Genomic DNA, 23690 nt, shown 5'->3' on the forward strand with positions numbered 1-23690 from the left:
ACACATGATAAAATAACGAGTAAACATTGAAAGCGAGCTTTGAAAAGTAACCATCACAGAATATGCGTGGTCCACCTTTGGGTGCTCCGCTATATTACCATAAATGCAATCCTAACATTTACCAAATTGTTACTTAGTGTCGCGAACCAAAATAAAAAGGTACGTTTCATCAACATTGCATGTCAACGAGACGAAAAATACAAAACCTGCAATTATTTTTTCAATTAAAGACAAAAGGTTATTACCACCCAAAAACAGACTATTATGGGAAAGATTTTGTTCGCGCCAAATCCCTTTAAATCACCGTACGGACAAGGTAAAAATATAAACGTGAACACACTTCCACAACTATTGTATTGGTGTTTATAGATAACACATTGTTTACCTTGAGTTTGAATTCAATCTCGGCTTTATAGTTGGTCTTCTCGCAATCTATTACAATTTTGCCTCCAAGTTCAAGCGTCATGGTGCCGTAAAGGATGCCTGTGGGTTCAAAAGGAAAGTTTCCACGAGCTCGCATGCAACTCAAGCCCCATTTCTGAATGGCTATGAGCTGCCCATCAGTATCGACTTAACATTCCATTTAATCCCAAGACGCCGCACCAGCTTTCACAGCAGATACTTATTAATCTATAACCAAAGGCTGGGTGATAATTTCAAAAGCGCTTTGTGCACAATTGCTTGGCATGCTACTCTCGGCAGTGCAAAGCAGAAGAATATCATTACAAAACAAGTGCTTAATGCCATTTAATATTACACGGGATTATGGAATGTTTACAGTTATACTGACAGTGTGTCCTAGGCACAACTGGACATGACTGCATAAAAATGCGTTCTCCAGATCCCGAGTATAAGTGTGCTGCATAAAGGCCAAATGTAAAGCATAATCTTAAAAGTACAAGTAATTATAATCACAAAACATAGTTGGGCACTTTCTGTGAAGGTAATAATGAAGGCAGGGTTAACAGAGTTACACAATAGAATGGTTTTCTGGAACAATATAATGCATATTGAAATGTTCCTCAATTTGTGCTGTGAAAGACCCTCTGCAGTTTATTTGTTGATAATGAGTATGACGAAGATGATTAGGGGGACATCGTGTTTTGTACCAGCAACAAAACAATCAACACACGACTTGTGTAGTATTGAAGAACGTGCCAAAGCAAGCAGCTCTGCTGTGATAATGACTGTGGCAGGTTTACTTGAGGATGCAATGACAGCTGATGAAGTATGTGTGCACAACCGGGCGACGATGCCTCACCTTTACAATGCGCATAGGGCATCGTCATTAAGTATTCCTCGCCCCGGTTGAGGAATGTCAGCTTCCCCTCACCATCCAAAATGGCAGAGAGCGAGTTTCCTGAGAAAGGGCAAAACGCGGTTGAACGTGGGCAGCGTCGAAACTTCCAAGCTCAACAGAAAGCTTGTCGTAAAATAACGACGAGCCTGAAAAAATGAGCCCGAGTCAAATGACGTGCAGATACAAACCTGGACAGCTCATTGGAAATACAGACGAGATAACGAAGAATGCTGCTCATGCTCATATATTACATTTTAATATGCACCGTTAGGACACTTATTCTTCTGAAGATAGTATTTTGTTTTGGTTATACTGGTAGGAACCCACTGGTTCCACCAGCCCACAGGGGATTATTGTGTCCGTCCGTCGTGCAGGGAGGGGCTGGGTGGGGAGGGAGGGGCTGGGTGGGGAGGGGAAGGTGGGGAGGGGCTGGGTGGGGAGGGTGGGGCTGGGTGGGGGGTGGGAGGGGTGAGACTGGGTGGGGAGGGGCTGGTCACCTCGTGGTGCCCTTATAAAACTCAACGTTTAACTTACTCACGCCGGCTTGTGCCCGCCCCCACAGCCGGCCATATTTGCGGAATACACCACGCCGCTGTTGACCCTGGCCATTGACCGAGAAACCCAACGTTCCTACCAGCTCCCTCCGCAGGAATGTGTTTTCATGCTTTGCATTTGAAGGTGTTAAAGGTTCTCACCGTAAAATTTTGATCTTGCCAAGATGTTTCCGCTTATGCAGAAGCCGTCTTTTCTATTGCTGATGAAGAAGGCAGAGATGGGAGGGTGATGCGAGACCTAGGACACAACAAGATTTAACACTGTTCATTTCATTTGCTCCCTGCATCTCAGCATTAAAACAACAACATATTGCAATCTCATTCACCAGCTCGTGAACAAACTCAAATAACCATACACTCTCAAAATAATTTTACCCTCCACATTTAGAAACATGCGTTTTCAGTATTTAGCTGCTATACATTTCCACATAAGCCACTTTGTTGAACTATCATTTGTGGCCAGGTCGCTGCTAAAAAGAGCCTTATAGCCCAGTGAGCAGCACATTACAATGTCTGTTTAACTGAAGTAAGTCTTTTCTTGTGACAGGGTCACATGTCAAACAAATACACTGCTTCACTTCAGCTCTCGTGAGAATTCCACTGAACTCTGCTGCCAAGCGCATGGTTTATAAACGCTCAGTGACGTATAATTCCACAACTTGGAAGTAAATAGGGAGTTGAAGGAATGGCCTGAACGAGCTCACCAACCTTAATGTGATTAGCCATGACCAAGCTGAATGCTACCTGCATTTATTTCGCCGTGACCACATCTGCTGACTGTTCCAGAGCTGCGCGTTCCAACGTCTAACCCTGCACACCTGCTCAGAGATGTAGTAAGTCTTGCTGCTGGTCTGCGGATGGATCCACATGCAACGGAATGTCTCGCCAATTATTGGGTTGTACGGCTTTTTCAGACCCTGCAAGGAGCAGACATACATGGCAATGACACACAAACAAACACACATGGGGCACAAACAAATACACAAGTATGCGCATAGTATCTCATACTGAAATGTGGCCTAAATACCTGGCTTGGTTTTCAAAGCATTACATTTTGTTGACAGGACTTTTTAAAATCATTTCCTAAAAAATGTGACATGGGTTCCATGGAGGCAGACACTTCTAACTTGGAGGCAACATGTTAATTATACACGCCAACAGGGTAACTACATACACACTCGACGGGATAACGAGATAATCGGACCAGGTCAGCTAACACGCTGGCTGGTCCACGATGTCGTGCGCGAAGATCTAAGAGCGAAGCCCGATTAGCGTAGCACGAAGATTTGAAGCTTTCGTGACTGCAAGGATTCATACTCTCAGTTCTTTCGGTAAAGTCACGTAGGTAATAAAAAGAAAATAATAAAATCACGACGATGCAGCAAATCTGGCTGTGACGGTCCCACCTGATGACAGAGACTTGTGTTGCCTCCGAAACGTCGTGATTTTATTATTTTATTTTTATTACCTACGTGACTTTACCGAAAGAACTGAGAGTAGCACAAAGAGTTGATCCCAGAGAACAACCTGCTCGGCTCACAGGATCCCCTTCGTATCCCCTGAGCGTGGCCTTGCTCCGCCCTCGGCCACGCCCCCTTCGGGATCTTCCCAGAGGGTTCTGGGACCTCACATCACGTGTCCCCTCGGTCCCCTTCTGGCCCCCATCGTTATCCTCTCCTGGTCACGTGCCCTCTCGGGTTTACCTATTCTGTCCCGTATGCCATACGCACTCTGTTGACAGAGAGAGGCTCTAAGATGCACAGTTACATTCTTCTCACGGTGGCTAGTACCAACACCACAGTGACTTAATATGTCACTACAAATGTATTGACCAAGCACACCAAAAGCAACTGTGGTCTGAACTTCGTTCGAGTCCCTTTCTAGCCTGAATGAGTACTTGGTATTGTATCCCTACATCAGCATTGTGGAGATAAAGGCAGCTGGCTGTACCGATGGTGCTGATCACACCCCCCCCCCCCTTGTGTTGATGTGCCATCTTTAATAGGTGTGTACTAACAGCACTTGGCCCAACAGTATAAAACGAAATCAAGATGCTTGTGTGAGTTTAACAACATGGCTCATGCCTTGGGTTTCTTGTAGAAGCCAGACAGGTACCACCGCACCACCTGCTTGATACGATCATATGCATTCTCCTCCACAGCAGCTCTGGAAAAGACGGGGAAAAAACAACGATAAATATCGGAACAAATAAAGATAAATGCGACAGGTGAAACGGATGTGAAGACAAGTTTATAAAACTCTTGAAATAGACACATTTGTCGGACAACTGCCTTGTAGATCAACATGAATGGACTTCATGTCGTATGCATAGCCATACGAGTAAAACTTTGGACAACACTTGAAACCTAGAGTTTTTTAGTGATGCGCCAGGACTTAATTCTGTGCACATCCTGAACAAAATTGGCCAAGTGTAGTTAAATTTTTTCACAATATTCTGAAACAAATTGAGTTGGCAGGCAGGGGATGTACATTTAAGACGCTTCAGTTGCTGCAGGGCTGCTGCGACGTTTCACTTCACTCACCATGAGCCCACAAGGGCATAGAAGTTAAATCCCTCATTGTGTGCCCATACTACAGCAACAAAGACCCGGTCTCATCGGGGGGAACGAAGTTTCAATCTGCAAAGTGGATCTGCGTCTCTCCATATGTATGCAGAGATCAGGCCACTGTGTGGGAGGAGGGGAGGTGTGCTCCCCGTGTGATGCAGTACGCACTGCGACAGGATGTCGGCGTGGTAGTAGTAGTCGGAGAGCTTGTCCAGGAAAGAACGCGGCTCCAGAATGAAAGTGGGCAGCACCACCTTGGACAGGTCCATACCAGGCCGCAGCTGCTTCAAGAGTGTCCAGATCAAGCCTTTGTTTTCCTCTGAGACGGTCTCGGTCTGAGCCGCCTCGCCAACCTGTGTTGCATGCGCGCAAATACCCCAACTGAGAGGTCAAACTGCAAACGCTGATCACCCACACTTCTGCAGCGCAAGTCAAAAAAACATCGCCATGTTTTTTTTCACAAACAGCACATTACAACAGAAAAATACGATACAAATGTGTCAAGTGATGGCCTGTCCTTCAGGTAGAAGTGTCACTGGCTCTAAAGAACATTAATTGCCAAACATGTTGGCCTATGATATATTTTATGTTGTAAGGAAGTGTTTATGATGAACATAAGAATATTTTATTTGTGCTCGTCCACAGCTGCCATTGCAGGGTTTCTTTTTTTGGTAGCATTGTACTTGCGGGAGTAACGATAATGGATTATTTTGTTAGGTGGGGTTTTGTTTCAAACATCTGTCTCTCGCTAAAGGAAATGTGCACAAGTCTCTTTCAGGATTCTACATAGTTGAGCCAATTCTTTCACGTGCTTTTTTGTTGCGTGGGCAGAACCAAATTACGAAGAGAAAGCCCACGCATCGAGCCAGACTGCACTCAAAGGACTGCAAGTGAGTCAACAACTAATTTGCGCATTGACTTCTACAGACCAATTAGTTGGCGTGTAACAATTCACCTGCAATGATGATGAATTGTCATGATTTGGGAATAGGATTCCACTGAAGAATCCATTCATTTTTTTCCTCTTTTGACCGATTCATTGGATTGTTTTGAATTGTTTCACCCCCATTTGCAAAGTAACGTTTTCTCCCTCCGCCAAAAATCTAACATTTACGTATTATTTGCAAATCAATTGCATAATAAAAAAGAATTCCAATGGGTGGAACAATATTTCATGCTCCACGCGTTCTGACAAGTATCACTCTCTTTCCGCGTTAACATGAGCGCGATGCTCTGTGTCGTCATCGGTGCGGTTCTGCAATCATCGACCGTAGCCAATGACGAGCGGGGGGGCGGGGGGGGGGGCTGCTCACCTCACCAAACTCCTCGCCCAGCTCGGCCACATAACCCGTCTCCACCACGGGCTCCGGGGGGGACCCATTACTCTGGGAGCTGTTTCCCAGGGAGCCGTTCCCGGGGGAGCCGTTGGCAGGAGAGCCGTTGCTTGGCGTGGCGGTGACGACGGCGGCGTCAGGCCGGTCCGACACGTCCGAGTCGCTGTCGTCCGTCTTGTCGGCCGTGCCGTCCTCGTCCGACTCCTCGCGCTGGCCGTCGCCGTCGCCGCCGTTGGAGCGGCCCGAGCCCTCCCAGGGCAGGTGGTGCGATCCGAAGTGAGCACTCTCGATCTCGCTCTCGTTCAAGCTGCGACCACCCGGCACGGCGCGTGAGGAACGGGGGGGTGGGGGGCACGTGGGGGCGAGGTGGACAGTCGGAGGGATGAGAGCACGGATCAATGCCATGTCATCACGATCATAAACGTCGGTCATCTTTTTATCAATGATGCCACTCGTCCCACGCAGCACAGCCTGGAGGGGCCAGAGCAACAAAGAAATTGAGATGGAACAAAATATCTCCGCAAGGAAGTTATTGGGGACAAAATACAACGGGCATCGGTGATGCATGCCGGTAATCCGGTGCCTTAGAGGTGGGTTTGGGTGGGTCACGCAGAATTCATCATGCTGTGAGACTCCCAGCCTCTTGAACTAGAAGGTGGCAAGTAGGTGGCAGTAAAGCAAATGGGCTGCCAGCCTGTCTTTGTAGTTTGAGGGTTGTCTCCTGATTTTGTATATAAAGGTTTGTTTTTTTTTCCTGGGGGGCTGTTGCCAGATTTACTTGGAATTTCTAAATTTGGTTCAGGACATCAAACAGAAATGTTTACTGCCCCAGGCAAATTTGAAGGGGCACACCGACCAATATACCTAAGTGAATCTGAGATTTAAGGACCTTTAGAAATGACATAAAATAAAATGTTACAGTAGAAACAGTCATGATTTACACAGATGGTAAAAGATGCCTACACCAACTGTAAATGCACTGTATGTGTACAATGCATGAGTGCAATAACGTACATGCATTTCAATATGCACAACATTTATCATGGTGATGATGAACGTGTTTTTCATCACCTGTGATAGAATATAAGATTTAAAAAAATAAATCATTGGGTAGGGGCGCGGTAAAGCTGTGGGGAAAAAGAGAATTGCTCGTAGAAAGTGATAATTACGGACAACTTGCAACTCAGAAGCGACACGTGTGGTTAGAGTGCATAGCAAGGCGCAGACAAGGCTGCCATGTTAGCGCAATTAAACACAGGGCCATGCCGTGGGTCGAGGCTGCAGAGGGGCACCCATCAATTTGAGGTCTTGTAACCCATTTGTGTGACCAATTAGTAATTGTGGAACGTGCAAAGGTGAACACCGGAGCACCCTTTGAACGGTCGGCAAAATATGTTTGCTTGCGATGATTCTGCATTAACTTGAAAGCTTACGTATTAATAGCAAATTACTCGCCTGCAAAAAACATCGAGCTCTAATTAGGCATGTAATGAAATATTGGCTTTGCAATAGATTTTGATGCACAGAAAAGCCGTTATAATTGCACCATTCCCGTTTTAACGCATCATGATATTCAACCACGAGCATTTGGGCAGTACCGCCAGGACGAGTACATGCTGCTTGGCCTGCTCATGAATGGTCAAATGGTTCTGTAGAGATGTTTATGACATTGGGAGTTTATGAAGCAGTGCCCACTGCAAAATATAGGCTTCGTGTGCCGCAAGTGTGACCTGTTTAAGTTTCTGAAAAATGTTCCTACATTTTGTATCCCAGGACAATTAAAAAAGAAAATGAAATGTCACGGTAAAAATAAGCATGATGATGAACATGTTTTAATCCACCTTAAATAGGGGTATAAATATAATAAACATGAGATTGGGGGAGAGGTGTAATGAAGTGGGTTAATGTTGTATGTTTTTGCAATGTAACCTGATACTGTAATAAAACACGTCAGTCTGATGCAATGTCATTTCAAACACCAATGATACATATTGTTAAGCATAAAAGTATATACGTTTAAAATAATCATTTAAGAACAAGTGCTGGATTAATCATTACAAGATTAGTCATCTTCAGGAAGTAACTTGTATGCTAGAACATTATGAAACAAAATGTATACCGGTTGTAACGTAACTATGGTTAAACGCACTCATCGGTTTCTTTTTTTACCTCCCTGTACAGTGATGGGAAAACCCACTGCAATAGCTCACATCTCCTTCTATGAGCTGAGTACAGATCCTGTGGGAGGGGATATTAAAGGGCACATCTGCTAATGAAGCCTCGATGCCAGAGACGTGAAGAGAAGGGACAGGCCGTGACTCGGTGCGAGGTGTAACGTGATGCGTCGTGACATCAGAGGCCGTGGCGGGAGCGAGATGACATTGTCGCGAAATGCCCCCATGGCGCTGTGGTTTGCAGTGGCCTGGTACGGAACGATATCAGCTGCCACAGTTAAGTACGATGTCTGTCATCACTGTGATGTGTATTCTTTGGGTCTTTCGGTAAAGCCACGTAGATATAAAATTGATAAAATAATAACAATATCACGACGTTTCGATCGCAACACAAGCAATCGTCAGCAGGTGAAAAATATAGCGGGAGAGCTGCTGAGGAAAGAAAAATATATGGCGGGAGCGCTGCTAAGGCACGGAGTTATAAAGGTTTGAGATGGGTGGAGCCCAAGGGTCAGTGGGTAGGGCTAGAGATGAAATTTGCATTTAAATATAAGATAGGAGAAATCTTGACAAACGAAGCTGTGGGGGGGAGGGCCGTTGTATTGTGAGAGATTAGCATGTCAATGTAAGAAATTTGCTTGTCAATGTACAATCGGTGAGAGCTCGAAAATATGTGATGTGCCAAAGTAGGTAATGACAATTATATATTCAAGATATGCAAAAACACACATTCATAATGCTGAATTAATGCTAAGTTGTGCTCAAATTTTTCCTCTCCCAAATGTGTTTTTTTTACCAATTACGTCCCAATTGTACAATCCACACAATGTCAAGAATCTGACAAATTTACTCTACCTATGCTATAATAATAACAAGAAGATATCATCTGCACTGTGTGCTGGAAACCTTGGAGAATATCAATCCATCCCCCTGGGAAAGAGCAGCTTTGGAATAATCCATTGAGGATATAGTGGCATAGTTGGTTGGCAAGCCGCACCTTAATCTTATAAACACACTTAAAGTTACCAAATGAGGCTATAGCTTTCTTGACACCCTCTCCACCACCTGATTGCCCAGTTGCCCATTATCAGGCCAAGTTTCCCATTATCAAAACTGCATGGCCGTACTTCTCCTGGGGGCTGAATGGGGCGCTGGCCCTGAGCAGCTGCAGCAGCCCCATGTGGCCTCCATCCACCGAGTTGTTGAGCTCAGCCTCCTTGCCATCCTTGACCACGGCGCGCTTGAGCAGACTGGAACAACGCAGCGCCAGCTCAAGGGCGTCCATCCAGCAGCGGCCTACAGCGAGATGACAACTCTGATTAGCGCGGTTAGCTACGTACGGTGCAAAGGAAGTGCAACACACATATATACGTGCGTGCACATAGCGGAGGGAAGGACGTAGAAAAAGCGTGCGAATGTGCAGAGGTGATTGTGAGGTGGCTGGGTGGCTCACAGAGCTCTGAACCAGCACAGCTAAGATCTGAGTTTGAGTTTTAATTCCTGGTAGCCACTCGTATTTAAACCACGTTTTCAACTTCTTCTTCTTGGTTCTTTCGGTAAAGTCACGTAGAAGGGAAGTAATAAAATAATAAAAATAAAACATAATAAAACAATTCTCACGACGTTTCGGCCACAACGCAAGCAGCCGTCCTCAGGCAAAGAATGAAACACCCCAAACTTGGAGCTTATATTTAAGCTGGGTTAGAGGGGGGGAGGTGGGAAGCAGAGCGCCTAAACAAAATAATTTGCATATCAAGAGGAATTCAGCATATGGAAAATGCGTAGGAGGTGGGCGGAGGGGGGGGTTCCAAATCAATACTATGCCCGTGCATTATGCAGGATTAGCAGCATCAAAGGGGGGGGGGGAGGGGGGGAGCATTAACAAAGGAAAGGAATGTTAATAGTATGTAGCTGTAGTTACTAAACAACCACGTAAAAAACTACAGTATAAACTGCGTAACAAACTAAAGTATAAACTACATAGCATCATCAGTAAACTTACTATACTCTACAATAAGCTGAGTTACTAACAGTAAGTAATACATAAAAAAAATTCTACGTTGTAAAAAATTATATAATATGCTTCCATCTAAACTTTATTCTCTTACATCACACGCGTCTATACCGTACTATATACTTCCATAGGCAAAACCAACATTAAATTACATACTGTATTGCTATAAACCACCCTATACCTTATACATTTTTAATATAACACTATGTATTATTCTACCCACCCTAATGTGTATCAAAATGGTTTATTACGTCCTTCCAGTGATTGCTAAGCCAGAATCCATCTTCTCGGTTAAAATTGTCTCTGTGTTTGTAAATGTGGATCGCCTCATGAACGAATCTCTCATGATAGCCAGATGGCTTGCAGAGAACCTCTGTCTTGGAGAAGTCAATGTCATGTGAGCCCACTGAGTTGTAACAGTGATCTGCCACAGCTGAGGTGTTTGTCCTACCGTGTTTCAGGTCAGCTTTATGTTCACGGATGCGGTCCGAGACATGTCGTTTGGTTTCCCCAATGTAACTGCTACCACAGAGGCAACTTAGTTTGTAGACACCAGGGTACTGTATGTCTGGAAGCACATCTTTTACAGACGGTACCAGATCACGGATTTTATGTACTGTGTTGAATCGGACCTGGATCTTGTGTTTAATCAGGATTTTGGAGATCTTTTTTGTGACCCCAGCAATGTAGGGTAAGGTGATGGTCTTGAAAGGCTCCTCAACAGGATCCTTCTTGATGGTTGGAGTGATGGCTTTGCGGATTGTGTAGTCGGAGTAACCATTAGCCTTAAGAGCTTGGCGTACGTGTTTGAGTTCACTGGAAATGTGTTCATGGTCGGAGATGCATTGGGCTCTATGATATAGAGTCTTGATGAGGGAATTCTTCTGGGATGGATGGTGGTGGGAATCCGGTTTTAGATAAGCATCCGTGTGGGTGGCTTTCCTGTAGACAGAGTGGCTCATTGAACCATCAGGTCTCCTTTTGATTAGGACATCCAAAAAGGGTAGCTTGCCATCATTTTCGACTTCCATGGTGAATCTGATGGCTGGGTGTATGGAATTGATGTGGTCGAGAAATTGGTCTAGAGCAGGCCGGCCATGTGGCCAGATGACAAAAGTGTCGTCTACGTACCTCTTCCATAAGGTCGGGCGTAGAGTGGCAGTCTGGATGGCGTCCGTCTCAAATTTCTCCATGAAGATGTTGGCTACAACCGGAGATAAGGGGGAGCCCATTGGGGTGCCCTCAATTTGCTTGTAGAAGGTTCCATTCCAGGTGAAGTATGTATTGGTTAAGCAGTGTCTCACCAGGGGGGGTACCCCAGCATTCAGTCCTTGATGAACCAAGTCTTCAATGATTGCGATGGTGTCAGGCACAGGCACCTTGGTGAACAAGGAAACCACATCAAAACTGACAAGCAGGTCGTCTGGGGACAGGGCAATCCCCTTGATTGTTGATACCAGGTCAGTAGAGTTTAGTACTGCAGAGGTGGTTTTTCCAGTGAAAGGCCGTAGGATTTCGGACAAAAAACGAGCCAGTTTGTAAGTGGGGGAGTTGATAGTAGAGACAATGGGACGAAGAGGTGTATCTTCTTTATGTATCTTTGGCAAGCCGTACAATCTTGGTGGCCTGGCTGCAGAAGGTTTCAACGAGAACGGTTTGGTCTGATCAATTAATGCGGTTGAAGCAGAAATGATGTTGTTGGTTTTGGAGACGAGGCTGTTGGTGGGGTCTCTTTTTATTTTTGTATAGCTGCCATCGTTGAGTAGTTCTTGAATTTTGTTGTTGTATTCTATTTTGTCCATGATGACAGTGGCATTGCCTTTGTCGGCTGAGAGGATGACAATGTCATCCCTCTTTTTTAATTGAGCTAATTCAAAACGCTCATCTTTGCTGATGTTGCTAGCTGGCATCTTAGCGTTTTTGAGGGTTACAGAGATTTCCGATCTTGCTACGTCTGCAGCGATGTGACTCAAGCCCTTGAGAGCTACATCTACTCGAGCAATTATATCATTAACTGGTATGTGTCTAGGTGTGACTGCAAAGTTTAGTCCTTTAGCTAAAACGGATTTCAAACCTTCAGAAATAGGACTGTTACTGCGATTAATTACGACTTTGTTAACATCTAGCTTTTCAATGTGTGGGTCCGGTTTCTTGTTTGAGAGGCGGTTGAATTTGGAAACCAAGTTGTCCTTACATTTAGTCGACATAGCGGCAGCTGAAGTGATTTAAATGCCTCAGCTGGAAGAGAAGACGAAAAAAAACTATTAAAATAAATTTGGTCCTGCTTATTATTTGGATCAAATCCAGCTCTAGGAATAAATAATATCGATTTCACGATTATCTGATGAACATCAATTCCTCTGTGGCACAGCAGGTGGGAAAGTGCTGCCGTCTACTGTATATGGACTGGACATCACTTGAAGAGATCAAAGATAGCTCTGTGACATCCACTTCTGTGGGCAAGCAGCGTGTGATGCTCTGCTAGCGATGCAACGGGATATTTCACGACATGGCGACATTTGGACATTTTGGATAAAATAGCAGAAAAATAAAAAAAGAATAACATATACAGTAGATGTTGTGAGCGGCCTACCCATGTGGATGGAAGGAGGATGGATGCCAAGAGAACCGACCTCAGGCAGTGCTTGTTGTGAACACAGCAATACCCAGTCCACTATCAATGGTTAAATCACACTGAAGTGACCGTCAGTAAACAACCGCATATCTACAGGTCTCCGTGTTTAAGTTCCATTCTTTGTCACTCTGTACTCTGCTTATTATTATTTGGCTGCTATACATTTCCACATGATAATCCACTTTCGTTGAGCTGTCATTTGCTGCCAGGCCGCATCTGAAAAATAATCTCAGTGGGGCTGACCTGGTAAAATAAAAAAAACATTCTCGTTTTGTGATTTGCTTACCTTTCCTATACTTTGCACTCCTGTTGTATTATTGTCATTTTCTGACCTGCCCCTACCGGACATCTATGAAAAAAAGTTGTATAGCTAATCGGATTCCTCCAGTATAAATAACTATTCGGATTCTGATCACTATTTGTGTGTCAATATAAACAGGGAAGTTAACTTCTCCCACTTAACTACAACACATGGGAATGAAGTCTGAACAAAACCCACACACATCTAAAAATAAAAGTTAATTACCACACAGGAAGGAAATGATCAAAGCCCATCCAGTTCACAACGAACTTGGCGCCAATGCACACACGATGATCCCGAGTGTAATTGGGGTGCTTGGTACACCAGACGGACGCGTGCAAGGACATCGCCGTGTGCGGCGCAGCGTGGGCTCACCGTCTGACTCGGAGATGGCACGGAAGATCAGGTAGCTGCCAGGCAGCGGCTGAGTGATGGCGCCCACAGTCTCACCCTCCGGGCCCTAGCAGTGTGGGCAGACAGCACGGCTTGCTCAAGGGCAAACAGAGATAATTGCTTTTGGACAAAAATGTGCTGCACCGAGAAGGGTATGTTACCATTTTATCACAAATATCAGGCGAGATTTACGATGATGTATGCGTGTATGTGCTGCACATCAAAGGCAAAGATACCCCTGTATAGCGTTTAACAGACTGCGTGGGCAAGTGTTATTTGCAAGCACCAATTAAGGCCAGGGGCGGCATGCGAGGGGATGGGGTGGGCAGTACCACATCTGGCGGCCTTTGCTCTCCCCAGTGCTACTGTTTACACAGCACACCAGATATTTGCCACTTATGCTGATTCAGTCTTAAATGAGTACCTGGTGTGGTGTGTAAACATCAGCACTGGGGAGACAAAGATAGTCTGGCTTGGTACTGGTCACCCACCCCCTCGTTTTCCATGCTGGCCTTTAATACGTTCCCACTAAAAGAACTTGGCCCAATAGTCTGTTAAGCCTATATGGGAGGGAAGGGGGACTTTGTCTTTGTATTGTATGTGATGTTATCATTGTCCGTGCGGAAAGTATTGCTTTGCAGCAATTATAACTATAGAGATAAACTGGAGTTCAGTTTAGGGGCATATCTTTCTGATGAACATTTTGCACACGATAATTTAGTCATCATTTATATGAAATTAAATTTCTAAAACCTAATGCCACACATGCACTTTAAAAACATACACATACACTTGCATACGATGACTATACTATAGAATGAAATGCTTACAGCAAATTTCATTATAAGATTTACATTGCGAGGAAACCACTGACTAGGAAAAATGTATAGAAGTTTATTATAACTCTCATATCTCACCGGACACTACCCAGGCTGTTGAATGAAAATAAGCGATGTATAAGTGATGATCAATGCTTGCACAAATTGAATACATTATCCAGTACATATCATGGGTTGTCATTTAACACATTTGGGTAAGCTGTTACATGGCATGGTCCTATATATTTGGGAATTAGCAATAATATGGACGCCAGTCTCTTTTCATCCTGTTAAATGCCACATTGTCCCCATCATCCTCGACGCATTCATCCTCGACAGCAAGAATAACAACTCCGCGCACACTTGCAGGACAATGCGCTCAAGACACACAGAACGTGTATATATGTTCGCTGAAGGCCGGGCGAACATACTACGTGGAAGGTTGCGCAGGCAGGCAGAGAGGCAAGAGAGGTATGTGTACACGTTGCCTGATTTCAGGAAAAGATTGACATTTTTATCCCTATGGATGAAGAATTAATGACCTGGATGGGGGGCGGGGGCGTTGCTATCATAGTAATTATGTTAACACATAATGTCAAAAAGCTAGTAAGGAAACATTTCATTTGGCAAAGAGCACGCCCAAACAAACCACCATTATAGGCATACTAACCAAGCCCGAGAAAACCCTACCACCATATACAGAACAAAATGTCCCCCCTTTAGATCACACACTCCTGCAACATAACCTAAAATTCTAGATTTGAAGCTTTCGTGACTGCAAGGATTCATACTCTTATTTCTTTCGGTAAAGTCTACAAAATTCTAAACAAACATAAGATTCAAGTCCGATTCAGCACAGTACATAAAATCCGTGATCTAATTCCATCTGTGAAGGATGTCATCCCTGACTTGCAATACGAGTACCCCGTCCCTCTGTTAGCCCCGCCCCCCCTCCCAATACGTTCCATTCATTGGCTACCACATTCTGATAAGCCCCTCCCCTCCCTCCCCCCTTAACTGGTACTTAAGAGCTTACATCTTGAATCCCTCCCTCACTTGATGCAGCAAATCTGGCTGTGACGGTCCCACCTGATGACGGAGACTTGTGTTGCCTCCGAAACGTCGTGATTTTATTGTTTTATTTTTATTACCTACGTGACTTTACCGAAAGAACTAAGAGTATGACTTAAAATATCTCATTAAGTCCCCTAAATCCTGTGGCCACATCTCATTAAATGTCACCTTCCCCAATGACTTGACTGAACAACACCTCATTCAGGATGAATAACAAACATTACAGTAGTTTTCCAATGGCCTTTCACCAATCTAAATTCAGGGGTACGTTTAATATTAATTTAAAATATATATTTTTAGTCTTGCGGCGGTACGAAGATAGCACTAAACTATATATATATAAAAGTATTAAAAATCTCTTCCCCGTTAACCATCTTAACATCATTTGCCCAAGGTTATCACACTTCTTGGCTTCACCTTTCGTGCAGCGGACCACGCGTGCGTATTTATATACTCTCACCCTGCACGTGAAATAACGCTGCGTACTGCGATGCATGACATTTGTCGTGACCCTGCCAAGTCGGTAAAATACATTTTGTTTTCATACACCGCTAATGGAATACCCGAGGGTTTCAGGCAAAGCACCACCGCGTTCACAAACTTGAAAAGACATCCAAAGCAAGGTGCAGCGGGGTCAGTGGCCGGGCCAGGTGGAAGCAATGAAACAGAGGGGGGGGGGGGGGGTGGGGGTGGTTCGCGTAAACACGAGGCGTTGAAGGAAAACTGAGAGAGGCATAAGGACAGAGAAGGGGACGGGGGTTGAGAGGCTGGCGGCACAGGCAGATTGTGAGAGAGGTCAGTGAGCCAGGCAATTACCAGCGAAACGTCGTACTCAAATTGTAAATGTTGTGGTTTCACGCTTCAACACACCGGTGGGCTAAAGCAGTGAACTATTTGTCTTTTGTCAACGTGACACTTTTTTTACTGATTGGCCGTGTCGGGTGGTGGAGGGTTACGACACATTTATAAATAACGCGATCTAAACTCAAAAACGTTGATTATGAACAGGTCTACCTTGACGGCCCAAATGGACTGGTCCAGCGGGTGGAAGAGCTTGAAGCAGAAGCCGTCCTTTTTGGAGGGCCGCTCGATGAGTTGGCACACGTTGAGCATCACCGTGCCCACCCAGTGCTCGTTCTTGGGGCTCTTGTATATGAGCAGCACGCCGGGTTTGAGCACGCACCACAGCTTGGTCCAGCTCTTCAACGTGCCACGGATCTGCAGCCAACAGCAGGATGTCGTGCATCGCCCTTGAAATTTCCACGCGCAGGCTGTTTACCGAAGGTGGACATCTATCCAGCTTGATGCTCCGTGCCATGATCGAGGATGCTACACGTCATTTAGTACCGAATGTGTCTCTCGTACAGTTGAAGTACCGATTTGTCAGTTGCTCTCCATCATTCACCGTCTATTTGGTGCTCATCCTGCATGCAATGGCTACTATATTAAATGGATACACCCCGACCAAGATGTGTTTGGCTTTTTCCCAATGTTATTATAATTGCACTAGCAGAATTATGTCCTGAGGTGGCATATCCATTCATACATTTTGCAGAACAGTGGATCACCCCAAATATTAGAAACTTACTCGCAGAATCATATAATTTGGAACTATTTCTGTAATTCCTTCAAGCGCCCTTTTTAATCCATATACCTTACGGAAGAGATATGATCATTGCATGTAATTTTCTTTTTCCAAAACAAGAGTTTATCCAAATGAAGTTAAAAAAAATCATGTGATTGGTTCTTCCTGCAATAATTGGTAACTCGGCTAAGACAATCACACCATTGCACCTTCAATCACACAGGTGGCTACCAGGATTCGTAACTAGGATCTCAGCAGCACCAGGCTCAGTGCTCTGACCTCTTAGCCATCCAGATGTTGAAGCAATGCGCACTCTGTAGTAACAATACATTGAACAGTGAAAATCAAAACACCAAATTATACGAAAAGATAAGACAAAATAATTTGGTGTGAATGCCATTTTGAGCGAATGCTTCCAACAGTAGTAAGTGGAGCAAAGCTTTAAGGTGCTTCACGTTAATCAACTTAACTCTATACTTTATATTGTTTCTTCAACCCTGTGTTAATATGGTTTAATAAAAACAACCAATTCCAACAGTAAGGTTGTATCTTCTATCGCGTGTGCATACACACACTGGCATCAATTAGTTTGAAGAAATGCATCGCATCACAAAGTGCTTAGCATGCTCCAAAATACAGTATGAAAACTGTGCACACTCGCAACAAAATGAGCGGATTAACTCGCCTAATTAGCAAAACACATTTAGTAATTTTCCATTCCAGTGTTAAATGTCGCATGTGATCATGAAGCACGCATTGAGCCATAAAAGCGAAAGCATCATGTTTGCAACACAGTCAAATGACATTACCGTTTTGAAAAAAATAACAATGAAGAATGCCGTTTTCCCGGCCCTTTCGAACACAAATACCGTAGTGTTAATTAGTGGAAAAAGATGTATAAAATTAGCTGTTGATCATTCTGAAAATAATTTTGGCTCACGCAATCAATGAGGATGTGCAACTTATATATTGCAAATCAGAATACGAGAGAATATTTTAAAAAATATTCTTTAATGCAATTGTTATGCCAATCGTTGCTAAATTTTGCTCATCAGTTGAAAACAATTCGAAATGAATACTTTGTTTGTGGTACAATATTGGTGCCCTGACATCCTCTTCTTGGTTCTTTCGGTAAAGTCACGTAGAAGGGAAATAATAAAATAATAAAAATAAAACATAATAAAATACAATTCTCACGACGTTTCAGCCACAACGCAAGCAGCCGTCCTCAGGTGAAGAACAGGTCTGTCGGAAAGACAGCGTCTTCCCGACAGACCTGTTCTTCACCTGAGGCCGGCTGCTTGTATTTTATTGTTTAATTTTTATTATTTCCCTTCTACGTGACTTTACCGAAAGAACCAAGAAGATAAATCCCTGCAGTCACGAAAGCTTTAAATCGAAACCCTGACATCCTGTTTGCAGAAGGTGGGAAACCCGAACAAACCATGCCCAGCGTGACGTGGCTAATGATGCCCAAGATGTTAAAAGCGCTGCCCATCACCTCCTGTCCCGTGGCACATGTGGCGGCGAGAATTTTTTCCCAACTAAAATGGTGTTATCCACTCAGTTGAGCAAGTGAACCCGATGTTCGGTAGTATATTCGATTGCTTAAATCATTGGTATATTCCAGCTCTACTTAAAATGTGCCCAGTTGATACCTGTGCAATCAATCGTCCGAAATGAATCGTGGATGGCAACATTTTTAATGGAAAAGAGAAGACCGGCACACACAACATAAAATGTCCGTCCATCATCAATGAATCATTTCAAATCGAGAAGCGTCCTTCGCCCCAAAAACCTTTAAAAAATCTTTCTGCAATATTAATTTTAACCACTGGGACTAACCCACCTTGACGGCTCAGCCCCTCACAACACAAATAATTTATTTGGCACCGTGCCTCAGACAGTCTATTCAATTGCCAAAATAGAAAAAACACATATGCATGTTTCTTAGTAGCAAAACCAGTTATTTGGGAACGTCGTTTTAATGCGCAGAATTTTGTTGGTGCTGTGTAATATGTGCCAATGTGCAGATGATCAGCGAGGCCTCAAAACAATACCCAATTTATAAAAAATATAAAAAAAACTCAGGGTAATTTACATCCTATTCTATTTGTCATGGACAAAGATATCTTGCACGAGAAACATTTTGATTGTTTTTCTAAGCAGTGCTCCCAACGATAACATTCATTAACACATTTTCCGAATAATTTTCTAAGCAATCAGTGAATGACACCAAGTAGAAATTCTTGGTTAACGAAATAATCAGTGAATCACCCACCTTCAGCCAGTCTGCCATGATCACCACGGTGGGGTCCTTCAGGTTGCTAAGCAGCTCTTTAGTAGCCCTTTTCTTCTCCTGCTTGTAATTCTGTTTTTGAACCTGAAAATTGAGGTTTGTAAAATGTGAAAACACAATTCAAAATCAGCATTAGCCAATAAAAAAAATCAATAACAATCAAAGATCTTTAACTTTCTTAAATTCTAAATAATTGAATTATAGTACATAGACTGCAGTTTTATTGTATTTTGAAAATAATGTTTTGCTATTAAAGCGACAAAGGACCTGTGCAAAGGGTTGCATGTGGATCCATTAAAATAAAATCCAAGGAAGCGCCGTGGCATGTTAGGAACAAAGTGTTCATTATTTTGACAACATCAAATGTGTAGCCCACAAAACTTCTGTATGAAGTTTTGCTACTTCAGAGTGTGATTCATCCGATGCATTTTCCAATTCCGTTGCCTTTTTAAGACCATGTGAAACCCCACGTCTGATCCTTGACATGTTATACACATCAGACTGGTCGTTACTTTCGTAGCACCTATTTGAAAATTTGAGCAAAATGGTATTTTTAGGAGGTTTCTTGTACGTCATTTACACAAGTTTCAACTGTAAATAGTTATTCTACAGATATTACTATACAAAAGAATATATTTTTTACACAACAGTGATTTGTCTATTTAATATATGAGCAAAATTTATGGAAATTACATGAGCTGAACATTATAAAACATTTGTGTTACGTAAGTTTATCTCTTTTCCAGATGTATAATGGCCTTCCCCAAGGAGTCGACAGGTGCAGACAAGGCGAGCTTGACAGAAATGCGCTTGATTGGCACAAATCAGACCCCGTGAGACTTGTGGAAACTTCACACGTGGTGACCCCCACAGACACAGCGATGCGAGATTTGGAGCCAAGTGTTCAAAATCACAAGTGGAGAGAGGGCTTGAATATCCCAATGGAAGGCCGAATTATATGTCAGAACAATGGAGATGTGCGGGTTGGCTTATCCTACCTAGATTATCCAAGGCACTTTACAGCGATTATAAAAAAAAAAGTAATGTTTATAATCGCTGTGGATTTTTCTCCAGTGAATCTCTGGACCTTTGATAAATTGAGCCTTAGTGCATGCACACACTTGGCTTTCTGCTTCAAGCTTCTTGCGACAATCCCTTCCCAAGCACCACCACCGCACGGTACTATTGCGCACTAGAATATCCCCTTTGCTGCTATTATGTAAAATTTGTATTTTTAAATCATGGTTTTGTAAAAGAAAACTACCCGATCAAGCGATGTTAATGTCTGGATGTCACAAACAGATGTCAACACATTCCTCCTGCGGAGGGAGCTGGTAGGAACGTTGGGTTGCTCGGTCAATGGCCAGGGTCAACGGCGGCGTGGTGTATTCCGCAAATATGCCCGACTGTGAGAGCGGCCACAAGCCGGCGTGAGTAGGTTAAACGTTGAGTTATATAAGGGCACCACGGGGTGACCAGCCCCTCCCCTCCCCACCCAGCCCACCCTCCCCTCCCCACCCAGCCCCACCCTCCCCACCCAGCCCCTCCCCACCCTCCCCTCTCCACCCATGGACGGACACAATAATCCCCTGTGGGTTGGTGGAACCAGGAGGTTCCTACCAGTAAGAATTTTCATTTCATATCAACCTTAGATTTGTAGATGTGTGGCAAAAGGAAAGACGAGCACAGTACAATCAAAGAACGGAATAAGTATCTTCTTGCAGGATAAATTAACAAGCAAAAAGTCTACCTTAAGAGATTCCTTTTTGGTAAGCTTGACTGTTGGGGTTGACGTCTCATTGCCATTGTACAAGCCGCTTTCCGACTAAAAGCGGAGTGGGGGAACAAAGAAGACAAATACGCAAACGTACTCTCCAGCGTAACAACGCACCATAAAATATACAATCATCATTCCACGCATTTATTAAACAGTGTGCGAAGTTGGAAGAGATCAGATGAAATATTTTGTCATTGCAGATACATAGGAAAAACATCGCGAGCGAAAACGCGTGCACGATTTTAATGACGAACGGTCGTTCTCACTTTGCTCTTTGTGACTGTGAAGGAGTCGTCCCTGGAAATGTCCGACTCCTCCTTCTCCCTCTCACTCCCTGGTAAACGGTGAGACACAAACGAACGTCAGTTCATCACAATTCATAAGCGGCACGAGAAACAAGAGTGCGGAAAAAGTTAATCCTGACATAAAAACTTAAGGCAACACACGCAGGGCACAAGCAACTGTTGAGAAGCAGTGATTGATTTGTTGACACGAGCACGAGCTACGTGGTATGAATTATTTAGTCATGTGTACATTTCAGTTGTGGATATTACATTTAAAATTCATTTGAAAGGAAAAAAGTGTTGACAAAAAGTGCATCGATTATGGTAAATACCCAAACATTACTGTCAATATAAATTATCATGTATATTCAAGCCAACATTTCATTTGTAATAAGATAACTGCTTTTATTTTTCAAATCAATACTTACACAACATTGAGAACACGGAGTTTTTAATCAATAAATACCCAGATACGCACAACACAATACAAACTACGATCCACAGCATCAACAACAAAGAACACAAATGAATCATTCTGATCCAATACTCAATCACTGCAGTGCATCTTGAAAGGTGTGCGATCCATTTAGTATAATCTCACAGCCTGTAGGCACTGTACGTATGTGGAATATGAATACCCGTTAAACAGAATAGGTGGCGATTGGAAAAGTAGAATTCAAACTTGCATCCGAGATTAGCGTTTCACTTTAAATTGTGCCGTTTTTCAACACGGCAGGCAGGACACTCATTAAATCCTGCTCACAAGGTGCCATTTAAGCAACTGCCACAGCTAAGCCTGTCCTAGAACACGTTTATACCAAAATGCTGTGAATAGCAACACGGATGAACCATTTGCATTTTTCCCACTGCCATTTCACAATTTGACTGAAGCGTCCCATTGCAACTAAGTGCTGTGATATTACCATCAAAATATACATTATAAAGGAATTATCTTATACGCTATAAACACATCCATATCGGACTACAGTAATGAGTACAGCTAATCTATTGGCTCAATGTCATGAGGGATCTGACCTTTTAGGCTAAAGCCTGAGCATTAATATCATAATGTATAATAACTGAGTATATTTCCGTGATTTTCTTTCAAATAAAAAAGATGTCAAAACAGCAAATGGGTAAAAAAAAAACGGAATAGTCAATGTTCGGACCACGAGGTCACCATTCTGCATGAACAATGGCTCCTCATTCATCAGTGATTAGTGACCAATGCCTCTGGGCTAAAACATTGACCGTATGTTTGTTTTTTCTTCATAGAATTAATGTAATCGATTTTCCCCCAATGCTGACACAGCAATACGAAGTAAATTAGAATTTTTTCTTCGGGTCCGGATAAACGCAGTTCAAGAAAACAATCGTGCGACACGGATGAATTAGACTAATGAGTTTGATTAAAGTGAGATCATATTTTACACACGGATCAATATGTTAATAAAAGGTCCCCCCTCTGTGTAATGAACTTTGAAGGGAGATAAATAATAAATTTAATACTCATTTCCATTTCAATTTTATGGAAATGGAATAAGAACATTCGGTTCTAGAAGAGTATCTACGTGAAACAAATGAACCTCGTGAAACAGTGTGTATTGCACAAGAAAATACATGCACTCATCGCGCTTATGACAATTAAACATTTTCACCGAGTAAATTAAAGCATGTGCAATGCAAATTCTGAGCTTACAAAACTGGCTTCATTTAATTGCAAAAATAAAAGTTCCTTTAAGTTCATCTGGGAATTAAGTGACATTGAAATGCACGGAGCATATTAAACAGCCTCCATTACATGCACGCCAATTTTGCCAAAAAGGTGACCTGGAAACCACTCTCATCGTATTCATTAAAACCCCCAGCAGCAACGCAGGCAGTACTGTGCAATCCACAACTGCAATTGTGAATTGAAAGTCGGTCACTGTTATTGCAATTTTCATGCTTTTGTGAATCCACTTCTAGATGGCAGCCTCCCACACACCATGTCCGTCAAGGGCGTTGTGTGACCATACTTCACCATCCTAGCCAGCTGGTTAAGGGGGTCACCCAAGACCAGTCCGTATATCACTCACCACTGATGTTAGCCGTGGTCGGGATACAAATTCAGGTTTCCGGGTTCAGAGCACCACGTGCTAAACATTGCATCAGCACTCTCGAATAACAATAATTACGGTTGTACTTCAAATGATGCATGCTGCTCCATTTAACACCCATGAATATAAAAAGGAAAATGCAATTATCTGATTTGTGACATCATTGCGTGGTGGTGTTTCGTAATTATTTAATTCAGGTATTCCTACCATTAATTGGTGCTTATGCAAATTTAATCTAAATTTTGTTTTGTAAGCATCATCACTGTTCAGATTGTGCTACAAATGTCAATGCTGGCTATTCTCTGCTTAAACCCATTTAGACATTCAATGGAGGAATTGGTCTCTGGCACGCATGTACAATTGACGTTTACTGCCCACAGGAGTTAGCGAACAGCCGTTTGTGTCCACCACTGTGACTGCTAAAAAGGACGAGATCGCAAATTCCTCATGTCTCACATATGTGAGTGTAGTCTTGCTGAAGT

The 23690-nt window shown here is 43.3% G+C and overlaps 1 protein-coding gene across 6 annotated transcripts in view; it reads right to left on the reverse strand.

Moving 5' to 3' along the window:
- LOC144720242 (oxysterol-binding protein-related protein 8-like) overlaps positions 1-23690 on the reverse strand; it is a 104009-nt gene that overhangs the window by 10883 nt on the left and 69436 nt on the right. For all 6 annotated transcript variants that reach the window (XM_078596805.1, XM_078596802.1, XM_078596803.1 and 3 more), the window contains 13 exons: positions 21092-21159; positions 20799-20873; positions 19031-19132; positions 16179-16382; positions 13255-13339; positions 9057-9225; positions 5735-6062; positions 4590-4774; positions 3939-4020; positions 2673-2771; positions 1996-2092; positions 1262-1360; positions 386-483 (listed from right to left, as the gene is read on the reverse strand). In XM_078596805.1, the coding sequence (XP_078452931.1) occupies positions 386-483; positions 1262-1360; positions 1996-2092; positions 2673-2771; positions 3939-4020; positions 4590-4774; positions 5735-6062; positions 9057-9225; positions 13255-13339; positions 16179-16382; positions 19031-19132; positions 20799-20873; positions 21092-21159 (1691 nt within the window). The remainder of the gene's footprint in view (positions 1-385; positions 484-1261; positions 1361-1995; positions 2093-2672; positions 2772-3938; positions 4021-4589; positions 4775-5734; positions 6063-9056; positions 9226-13254; positions 13340-16178; positions 16383-19030; positions 19133-20798; positions 20874-21091; positions 21160-23690) is intronic.

Source organism: Lampetra planeri, chromosome 8 (genome assembly GCF_965212315.1).
Source record: "Lampetra planeri chromosome 8, kcLamPlan1.2.h2, whole genome shotgun sequence".
Lineage (NCBI taxonomy): Eukaryota > Metazoa > Chordata > Hyperoartia > Petromyzontiformes > Petromyzontidae > Lampetra > Lampetra planeri.